General features: G+C 38.5%; 1 protein-coding gene across 2 annotated transcripts in view; it reads right to left on the bottom strand.

Annotated features, from left to right (window-relative positions):
• Nucleotides 1-1,514: 1,514 nt before the first annotated feature.
• Nucleotides 1,515-11,490, bottom strand: part of ankrd12 (ankyrin repeat domain 12) — a 47,863-nt gene continuing 37,887 nt past the window's right edge. The window contains exons 8-13 of one of the 2 annotated variants that reach the window (XM_033982015.2): nucleotides 7,424-11,352; nucleotides 5,992-6,090; nucleotides 5,726-5,881; nucleotides 5,548-5,643; nucleotides 4,490-4,677; nucleotides 1,515-3,600 (exon numbers count right to left, since the gene is read on the bottom strand). In XM_033982015.2, the coding sequence (XP_033837906.1) occupies nucleotides 4,492-4,677; nucleotides 5,548-5,643; nucleotides 5,726-5,881; nucleotides 5,992-6,090; nucleotides 7,424-11,352 (4,466 nt within the window). In that variant the 3' untranslated portion in view covers nucleotides 1,515-3,600; nucleotides 4,490-4,491. The remainder of the gene's footprint in view (nucleotides 3,601-4,489; nucleotides 4,678-5,547; nucleotides 5,644-5,725; nucleotides 5,882-5,991; nucleotides 6,091-7,423; nucleotides 11,353-11,490) is intronic. The other variant, XM_033982016.2, reaches the window with a different exon arrangement.

Here is an 11,490-nt window from a genome sequence, read left to right as displayed (position 1 = left end):
TAATGACTCTAACAAATACTCTTATTTGTGTAATAGCTTCTTTAAATACTTTTTACTCTTACTTGAGTAATTTCTTGGACCACTACTGTGTACTTCTACTTTTTTTTCAAGCAACGTTACTCTTACTTGAGAACAGTTATGTAGTGTCTCTTTAAAACTGGCAGGATTTGGCAAACGTTATTATCTTATTAGCTTCAAACAACTCACTATCACCACTGTGCACATACATTATTTCCATGGAGGACATATACGGTTAACGCTTTACGTCTGTTTAATTTTAAGTTTCAGTTTTAACTTTATAGGCTCCACAAACCCAAATTTGAGGTGGGGCCGGTCTGAACCCGTGTCTCTGCCCCGGGACCCCCATGGAGCAGAGGGGACAGGCTCGTTTGTAAAGTCCGTCTGGAGAATCTCCGCGCGCCACAGGTGTCTCTGCGGGCGCGAGGTGTGTGCGCGTGCTGCCCGGACACTTCAAAGGGACCGCTTCCCGCCTCCAGGGCACAGAGGAGCGCGAGACAATACACACTTGTGTCTGTGTCAAAGGCGGTACTCGGTTACATTTACTCAGTTAGTCCACATTTACTCGAGTAACTTTTAAATAAATTATGTTTTTCAGATTTGGCTAGTAATTGCCTATTTTTGTGTCGAGCCTTTAAAATACCAGAGTTTGTGCATTGTTTAATATTTTGTTCTTAAAATTACATTAACTTCAAATTGTAAATCAGATGTTATTCCCAAACAGTTACGCTTACTTGAGTCATTTCTTGGATCACTGCTGTACATCTAGGCCTACTTGAGTAATATTATTTTGAAGTAACGTTACTCTTACTTGAGTAGTTTTTGGCTGCTCTACCCACCTCTGATGACATCCACAAGAACCTCAGCCAGGCTAAAATAAGAAAGGTCGTCTAGTAAGATTTAAGACGTAGACGAACTATACAGATACACAAGGCACCTACATAGTATAAATAAATGACATAAATAATGTAGCTATAAGAACCAACTAAACTGAAGAATAGACAGCTAATAGAACATTTAAGAGTAACCTGGCCTAAATAGCTAAGGCCACGTGTTGTATCCCTGGTCAGACTGGAGTTAAATGTCTGAAGCATTACCTGCTCATTTACCTGCTTATTTCACTTTTGTCCGGTTGCCTCACACCGACTCTCTGCTCTACATCCTTCACACAACATTCACAAAGCATTTAGGGTTCCTCCTGTCTTAAAACGGTCTAATATGCAATATTTTAAACTAGAAGAGCATCAATTGTCCGTACGCCATATGGACCTTTTGAACTGAGCAAAGTTGCTATCAGCGCCCTCTACTGTACACCGTATGAACTACAGGCCTTTGAATGTAGCTCTGTGAACTAAATTAAAAATACCTTCTTAAAAACCTGATTCTAAAACTAGTACATGTTTATAAAATAACCAACTAGTAAACGAGTCTCTTAATATCAATTTGCAGTTTTCGTATCATGACTATCTACACATTTTCAAACACAAGACTCTTGATTTTCATTTCACAACAAATAAAATTTATTCAATTATATATTACAGATATGTACAGTTCATGTAAATATTAAAATAGACATTTTTAGAACTATCGTTCAAAAGGCATTATGTTGAAAAAATAGGTTTTGTTGTGATCTCACATTGAAACTGTAAAAGTATGTTTTTTTTTTCCTTTTATTTTGAAGCCACAACAGACTTTAATGTGCGCGAGACACGTGGACAACATGCACTGCAAAAAACAATAGCTGCAGGAGTTTGAATGACTTGCATTTAAAATCTTAATGTCTATTAAAGTAAAGTTGATCAGTTACTCCCAAAGTAAGGAGAATCACAGCACCGATCAATAACAAATAACTCAAGAACTGTTTCTGTAGATATTACAAAACAAATTTCTGGACTAATTACTGATCCAAACATATTCAATTAAACCATTCGACATGCTCTAGTACGTATAACTCAATAACTCTTATAACTCATGTTAAGACAACTGAAAACTTTTAGCCACTGAAAAGCACTGTATCATTTCTTGTAAGTTTCAATAGTATGTCACTTTTCTGAAGGAGGATCTGCCACATGAGATGTTGCCGCTTTGCCTGGAATATTCCACAGTATGGCAATAAACTTGTTGATATCGATGGAGATGAGCTGGTGTCGCCTCCAGGTCATTACAGATCAGATCTGGAGAGAGGCAAGCCCACTCACAGTTAGGAATGATTTTCAAGGTGTTTATCTACCAATAAAAACACCTGTGAAAAAAATGATGAAGTTAATGCCATGATGTGGAACATTCCAGGCAGAGCACTAACCTTTTCATTCAGATAAGCAGGTTATAGATTCCCCACTAGAAAAGTTACATGGTCACCTCATTATTATATATTTAATAAGGTTTCTGGTTAATGTTAACAGCTTATAAGTAGTAAAAAATTAAACCTACTCAAATTACGTTTAACTGTCATATATTGCGCAATATTGACTCCTGTGAGCTTTTAGTCATGCTACAATGTGGTTACATCATCAAAAACATACCTGGAGTAGTGTTTTGTTTCATTCACACATGTTTGAGGAACTCTTTAGTAGTTTGTCTACATCTCCAAAGCTCAAAATGCTCTATTCCACCTTGTGATGTCATGAAGCAATAGTTTTAAAGTTAACAGCTACTTTTTACATTTTGTTCAGTAGAGACTGGAAATTCCAGGGCTGAAATAATCTAAATGATTCTAGTGAAGGTGTATGGAGTTTAAAAACACAGGAGCACCACATGACATCACAAGGTGAGTGTTTTCAGCCTAAATATGCAGGATTTGTGTGTTAAATGTGTGAATGAAACAAAACAGAACACTGGGTATATGTTAAATGAGGAAACAACATTATACCACAGGTAAAAAAAAAAAAAAAAAAAGTAATATAGGTCCTTTATGATTTTGACCTCAAATCATTTCAACCCAAGTAGATATTATTTTTGCAGTGAGAGGAGTGAAACACGGGGGGTAAGAAGCCGTAATAGCTCACGATAAATTCACGCAAGAACAAATAGTCAAAATGCATGCACAGCTTTAAACCTCCGAAAACTTTAAAAAACATTTTATCAGCTGTGGATGAGAACGCTCAACAAAAATCGCCCAAAAACACATGCTTAAATTTCAACAACGATAACATTAACAGCACTGACGTAGGACACTCAATATAAAAACAACTTTGGTCCATTAAAACGAGACGGAACGAGTTTACAATCAAAATATCTATTATTTTGTACAGGTTTAAAACAATAATTACATGGCTATTTACAAATGCACAATTTGTATGTATAAAATAAGTTAAAAAATTAAGAGCACAAGTCTGTACACGACGTATGAACAACTTTTTTGAAATATTCAGTTTGCGTTGACAAAGAGAAGCACTTGGGTCCGTGTTGGGGTCTCGTAAGGTGGTCTCTGTGGTCTTGCGTCTGTAGACCATACCGTGGACTTCCTGGATCCTGGACTTGGGATCCTGGTCTAGTCCTGGTCTAGACCTGGTTTTAGAGTCTTAAGTGCCTGGATGTAAGTGCTTCATATTTCACTGTAGCTCAAATGCACAGAATCTTGCACTAGAAAAAAAGAGAAAAGTAATTGGTAAAACAAAGTCATAAATCTACTTGAAATGCATACTATTCATGTTGATTATATTACACAAATAAAACCTATTAATCCTCATCAAAAATGTCTGATGGAAAAGTAAACACCTACTAGGAACATTTTATCCAAACAAAATATTTTTTAAAATACATAGTAAATATCATTCATATATTGCCTTACACAGTATGTAGTGTAGATGATATCAGATTTGTTTATACATGGATTTCAGAATGGCATAAAAATAAGCACCATTGCTATAGTAACTAACAAAATATTACATCTTTTAAATGGTGCTCAAAATGGCATTATTGACAATATCCAAATCTCTCGGTAAGCTGTTTTTAGAATATGCATCTCATGGTACGATATTTAGTGCGATATTTTGTGGAGGCAAATATTGTGAATATGCCACTTTTTCCTTTCAAAATGCCTTGACACGACTTCGGCACGGTCATAATCCAATTAATTAAGATTTAAAAGTGCTTAATAACTGTTCTTTCTTCATGAAGTCTGCACTGAAACAGCATAAAGAATCTTTGTATATGTAGTTCCCTCTGTTTTTGCTGAAACATACCAATGACTTTATGCAGAGAGACCTGAAATTTGATATATTGCGATGACCCATGATATCATGATAATTCAATTATTGTTACATTGTACCTATACAAGGTGAATTGGTGAATGAATTGGTTTTTAGATTATATAATGTGATGTCATGCTCCCAGATCGGGGGACTATGGCTTTGAACTTTATGACTTTTGTTTAGATAGGCCCAGTAGTTACACAGATTTGAAGTATAGACTAGTATGGAGTTGAGTATTAGACTAGAGTGTTTTGTTGTCATGGGAACCCCGGCGGTACCTTCAGATGGGGGTCAGGTCGAAGTCGTCGTTCACCTCCACCAGGGGGATGTAGAACTCTGGGATCTCAAAGATGCTGGTGGACTTGTACGTGGCCGGGTCCAGCTCCTGCAGTTTGAGCTGCCACTCCAGTCTCTGTACAGCGTTTAGCGCGGCCGCCTCATGCTGCTGCCGCATCAGGAGACATGTCTGACAAAGAAATGTGAAAAATATGATCCATGAGGGAAAAGGGCCAGGTGTTTGGTTTACTAACACATGTTCATCTAAAGGAGTATAAATAGCTACTTTCACATGTACACTTCCCAGTTGCGTTAATGATGACATTCAACTTCATCTCTCCCAATAAATGTTAATTATTATATTTCATCAGCTCAAAAAAAATTGGATCTAAACCTGAGACCTTGTGGTTGTAAGTCCTGTAAGTAATTTTGAACCATGAGCGAAGAACATGTTTCAGAATAAATGTCACTCTTGGTCCTTTTTCTCACTGTGATGTTGAACCATGACAGAACAACAACAGTCTGGGATAGTCAGGTGAGAACCATGTGGAAACAACTATCTAACAAAACCTCTGATTAAATAAAAATGTTTGTTCCTAGCAGTCAGTTTCTTATGGCCCTCTTCTGATAAAATGTTTTTTTTTTTTTTTATGTATAGTCAACATCACCCTATCTCTTTTTCCATAAAGTATTATTACCAGTATAAAAGAAATTAAGTGATGTCCAGGCCCTTTAAGTGTCAATAATTTTCCCAGGATATGATACTTCATACTTTTCTATTATCGATGCTTTCGGAAATGAGTAACATTCACAGGACAAAAATGAACCTCTCCTGAATAGCTTTAGAATGATCTTGAGCTGTATCAGAACAAGTGTAAAACCATGGACCACTATAGATCACGTGGACTACACCGATACATGGTAATATAAAAGAAAATATAATGACGAATGATGAAATTTTATGATGAAAATTACATTCTATTGTAAAAATAAATGTTAATTATTATATTTCATCAACTCAAGTTCTTAATGTAAACATGTATGAAACAGTATTTGTTACCTTGAGTTTATCAAACTTGTCGTCTACGTCCTGGAGCCACGACATAAACTGCCGAGCATTGAACCGGTCTCTCACGGACGTCTTTCCATCATCAGTCTGAAGGACAAAAAAACCTCAAATTAGTCTTTTATTTAGAACATTATTAGTTTAAATAATGCCGTTTAATAAAGTTACTGACATTTGCACAAACCTGGACGTCTTGGGGCATGTTGTAAACTTCAGCGTCCAATAGAACAGTGCACGCGCTGAAAGGAAGCGTCTGATTGGCTAACGTCCGCGCTGCTCGATAGTGGACTCTGAGGACTTCCTGTTCATTTGAAACTATCAGCTTTTCCTGAAGAAGAAAAGCCATGTGTCAAAGAGCAACAAAATACCAACTTCTACCACCTTTTTGTTATAGCAAATATGTTAATATATTCAGCTGTATATTTAGAGCCCGCTTACCCTTTCAATGCTGTGTTGAAGTCGTAGTTTCATTCGGACCACCTCCTGCTGTTTGAACATCTCTTTCAGTTGTTCAGGTAATGATGGAGGAGGAGTTATCTGTAGATGCACAAAAAGAAAATACTGTGTGAAGGACCAAACAAATCAACTGTTTGTGTTAATCCACTAACCAACTGTTAGTGGATTAATGCATTAATGTACTGGATTAATGCAGTATTTTGTTTGCCTGAGCATTCAGTCCCTTTTACATTCTGTCACAATCCAGAATGGTCTATCCTAACTTGGGACGGTCCAATCACTATCAGAAATTTTTATCACGTGTCTCTCAAATCTGGAGGACATCTCTCAAAAAATCTAGTATAATTCAGAACAAAATGTACATCTTTTACCTGAGATAAATAACTGCTCTGTTTCTTAGTACTTTATCCCGTCGCACCATCCCCCACCTGCTCTTTTACATGCAAGCCACAGTTTGTGTTTTGACACAGACAGACCTTGTGTCTCTGATTGGTTAATCCACCTGTCAATCACGCCTAACTTAAATTGGGGAGATAGATTACGGCTCCAAACTCATTCGTCTTTGTAAAGTTTTGTCGAAGCACGTGGCTCTGGCTGGCCAGTGAAGTGCTTTGTCATTTGCAGTAGTTTGGCAATCAGAAGTTCTGCTTTCTCTGGAGAAGACAAGGTCTTAAGTGATATCTGCCCATTAACTTGAAGGTTAACATTTAAGAGAAGAACTGCTAAACTATTACAAGAATTGGCCTACGCCACTGTGTATGTGGCCTGTTTCTGGTGGTACACAGTTTAATACTTTTGTTTTTACCCATGGTTTAGTCTCCTTTTAGACCATGTTTATCCCTAATTTAGCCTGTTAAATCTGAGGGACTCGGAGAGCCAAACACTGAAAAGTTTGAAAACTACCGTGGCATTGAAAAAGTTGTGATTATAAATTGATTAGTATTGCAGCCGTAACTGCTCCTGTCCGGTGTGTATACCTCAGGGACAACAATACAACAAAAACTACCTCTTTTGTTAAGGCTACAATGGCACAATTGTGGAGTAAATGCCACATACTGCCCATTCATAGGTTTCAGCTTCTGGTTAAATGCAGGATATAATATTTTGTTTTGAATTGTTTATCGTGTGGGAAAGGTCATAATGTGTCATCACTCTGAAACATAAGGATGTAGCAAATTTCAGCTTTCAGCTTCATTGTTTTGTAACTATATTGTTCCAAAAAGACTGAACAACAATGCACGATTTTGTAATACCGAAGTTTATTTTGATAAATTTTACTTTTTGATATATTGCCTACCCCTATTTACGCTTGTATACAATTGATTGATTGTTTTATTTTACTTTTTGCAGTGTTTAGAAAAGCGCTATATAAATAAAATGTACTATTACTATTGCATTTAATTCTAATACTCACAGTGGGTATGCAGAGTTTGCTGAGTGGATTCCCATCGAGGAGGTAAGACCCATTGAACGTCACATACTCGTCGTAGTACTGCGGTGGCTGAGGAGTCACACTGCACAAAACTTTACGCTTCTCCTCAATCTTCTTCCTGATGTGTAAAAACTCGTAGTACGGATTCGCTCTCTCTGTTTGATACGGTTCGATCTCTTCCAACTTCACTGAATCCACTATGGCTGCCAATGACTGCTGTCCCTTGTCTTTGTCCTGCGGGCTGCCAGACGATTGCGATTGCATTGACATTTTGGGCATTTTTCTCTTTCTCGGATGTTGGACGTTGAGGTTGAGCTCTTCATCGGAATTTCGGGTTTTCGTTTTGGCTCCGCTGCAAGAATCCGACTCGCCAGATTGCGGGGAGGAGCTACCAGAAGTGTTACTACTACCACTACTAGTACTACTAGTACTACTACTACTACTACTACTACTGCTACTGCTATTACTACTACTTGTGTCTGCTACATTTTGGGCTAATCGCTGGTCTTCTGAATTCAACTGTGTTTCGGTTTTATCTTCTGTATTTTCCACTTCCATTGGTTCAACATTTTCTGGTTTAGATTCACTCAAATTGTCACTACTTGAATGCTCCTCAACTTCAGTGGCATCTTGTTGTCTTGTATCTTCACTTGAAATTTCTTTTTTCTCTTCAATATCTACTGCAGTGTCAATGGATACGTTTGATTTCTTATTGTCATTTATATCAACTTCCATATCTTCTTCTTGTGTATCGCCACAAAAACCTGGTAAAGATTCAACAGGAGTGGAGCCAGGAATATTAGCCATACTTGTGGAAGGCATAGGGCTAGGGATAGCATTAGCACTTGTGTCAAGATGTTCCGAATTAGCTTCCATGTTGTCTTGGTCATTTTTGTCCTCACTTTCTGGCATTTTATCTTTTGATTCAACAATCTCTACTTTGTCTACATTGATGATAGCATCTTTTAGTGTCATTGATGTATTTTCAGCTGTGCCGGCATCCACAGTTGTAGCTTGGTGATCCTTACAATCTACCTTTTCAACTAGGCATTGAACATCTCGTACTGTACTAGGCTCATTGGAGGAGGCAGAAAATTTTGGGTCAGTAGGATTGTTGATATCTTTACTTTGCAAAGTGCTAGCATCCAAATCACTCTCCAGAGCTAAACTTTGCTGTGGGTCCGTATGTAAACTTGCCTCTTCTTCCATTGAGGCATCATTGGGTTTCGTCTCCTCTAAAGTCACGCTAATTTTTGGGATGTTTTCAACCATTTTAGTTTCACTTGAAGCCTCATCATCCAAAATCGCCCGTAGACATGGGGATTCATGCCTTACCGGTAGAGCTGTCCGGGTAACATCTAAGATATTGCTATTATCATGCATGGATGGTGATCGTGCAGCTTGAATAACTAGCGAGGATTGTAAGAAAGCTGGTTGTGAATCGGATGCATCCAAATTCATATCTGAATCATATTCGGTGTGTTTTGGGGTTAAAATTGTCGCGTGGCTTGAATCTTCAGAGCTGGCTACCGATACCATTGAAACCGATCTGGACATTAAGCGATCGCTACTATCCGGTCTGGGCGATCTCGTCAAGCAATTTTCAACAACAGACATAACTTTTGCGCCAATTGATGGTAGATTTTTACCATCCAGTGACACTGTCCTTTGACTAGTGCTGTCTTTTATCCCCTTGCCTTCTTGAGTATCTGAGCTTTTCGATCTCATTAGCTCCTTACTCAAACATGATTCCGGTTTTGTCCTATCTTTCAATTTAGGCTTCACTGAATCTCCCATTGCTCTTTGCTTTAGCCTTTCTCTTTCCTTCTGTTTGATTTTTTCCATGTGTTTCCGATGCCACTGCTCAATTTCCTGGTCTTTTAAGCTAAGCATTCGTTCAAAACTAGTTTGCATCAAATCGTCGTTAACCAATCGCTTTTCTTTGGGTTTTGAGTCTTTCTGCGCAGCCGGAGACGCCTTGAGTTTAGCTTTATCTGGATCATTTTCATTGGATTTAGGTTTGTTCGGTTTGACCAGCAGGGGGCGCTCTTTGTGCCGGTCTTTATCTCGGTCCTTATGTCTCTCTGAATCGCGGTCTCGCTCTCGTCTATCGCGATCTTTTTCCGGCGTCCGCACCACATCCTCCTTTGATTTTCCAGATATTAGCTTTCCACTTTCTGAAATATAACCTCTTTTTTCTTCCAATAATAACTTTAAATTCGAACTTGACGAATTTGATGAATCTTTAGGCCTGTCTCTCCTCTTTTTGTCACAATCTTTATCCTTTGAACGCTCGGATTTGCTATGATCGCTGCTTTTTTCTTGCAATTTATTTTTTCTCTCCAAACTGCTGCGATCCTTGTCTCTATGCTCCCTATGTTCACCTATGCTTTCTCTATCTGACCTCTTTTCCATCTTATCCTTACTTTTCCGGCTATCTTCGTGCCTTTTAATTGACGATGACGATTTTAATTTCTCATTTTCCTTGTAACTTTTATCCCTCTCTCTCCAGCGTTCCTCCGAATGCTCAGATTTCACTTTTTTGTCTTTATCTGAATGTTTTTTCTCAATTTTTTCACTGTCTTTTGTTATAATTTTCTTGTCTGATTTTTCCCGCTTTTCCGATGCCTCTAGCGACTCCGAATCCGCAGTTATAACTCTCTCCTCTGCTTCCTCCTTCAAGTTAGACTCCTCTGAACTCCTCCCTGAACTATGCCCATCAATTTTATCATCTTTTCTATCTTTTTTCCTGTCTTTTTCCTCTTTGGGCCTCTTGTCCTTGCTTGTTAAATGCTTTCTCTCCTCTCTTATTGACGGTGAATCCGATATTTTCAACTCCTCTCCTTCCTTTTTCACCACATCTTCCGTATCGTCACTTTTAAAGAAATTCTCTTTCCAAAATTCACGATCGAACTCCAGATTTCGGTGGCCATCTTTTCTAGCCTCCTTTAGCTTATGTCTGCTGCCTTCGTATTCTCTTCTATGTTTATCTTTTTCTTTATGTTTCAGTTTGTGCTTTTTAACCGCCTTTCCCTCAATGTCAGTTTTCCTAATCGCTCCATCTGAACTGTCTAGACTATTTCCTATGCCGCCATCTTTGTTATATGGACTTGAATGCCCGTCTTCCCCATCAACAGTGTCTTTTTGTTGATGTTTGATTTTTTCCTTATGCTTGCATCCTTTACTAGACCCTTCTGTGCAGTAATCTGAATCAGTGTAGTGGTTGTACTTATCAATATTTTCTTGTTTCAGTGGCGTTTGCTTGTCTGTCAAACTATGATTTAATTTAGGTGATTTTATTGACAAGTGGAAGAGATGGACCGAGGAGTCATCTTTGGGGCTAAACGACATTTTAAAAGAATCCTCCTCCCGGATCTTTTCTGTAGTTTCCGATACAGTTGCTAGTGACAGTACGAGTGTTTTGCTATTTTCTTTCCCGTCTTCCTGGTTTTCCTTATTCCGGCTTTTACTTTTCCGCTTAACTTTCCCCAGTTTTTGATCGTCCTTTTTCGATCTAGACTCACTGTTGTGCGTCTCAGAGTTTTGGGAGCAAGTAGGGGAGTTTCGTTTATCAGGAAGACTGTCCATTTCATCACTAGATGTGTCCGAACTGCAGTGTACGCGGGACGATTTCTGTTTTTTGGATTTGTCGCCTTTTCCACTCTGTTTGACGTGGTTCCTTTCCTTCTCCTCCTTCTCGCGTTGCCGTAGCTCGCGTCGCAGAATGTGCCGTTCGTTCAGCGCTTTACTGAGGTCCTCTTCTTCCTCTTCGTCCTTGAATTCGTATTCGTCGAGTCCTTGGACATTAGAATTTGAGGATTTGGGTTTTCCGTCCGAGTCCTTTTCTGTGTCCGAGTCGTCCATGTTGTCGTCCACACTTGAAGGGTTCACGGATGGAGGGTCCTCAGAATCTGCACAGAAACAAAGTATAATATAAGTACAGTACATACCAAGCAAAAGCCTATGACAAAACTCAGCTATATTACCATCAGTGGCATTAAGTTAAATGTATTCAACTGATGAATGAGTTTTTATCCCCTTAATCACAC

This window comes from Periophthalmus magnuspinnatus, chromosome 17 (assembly GCF_009829125.3).
Source record: "Periophthalmus magnuspinnatus isolate fPerMag1 chromosome 17, fPerMag1.2.pri, whole genome shotgun sequence".
Lineage (NCBI taxonomy): Eukaryota > Metazoa > Chordata > Actinopteri > Gobiiformes > Gobiidae > Periophthalmus > Periophthalmus magnuspinnatus.
Note: the sequence above shows the minus strand (reverse complement) of the source record. Positions and strands in the feature narration are given on the sequence as shown.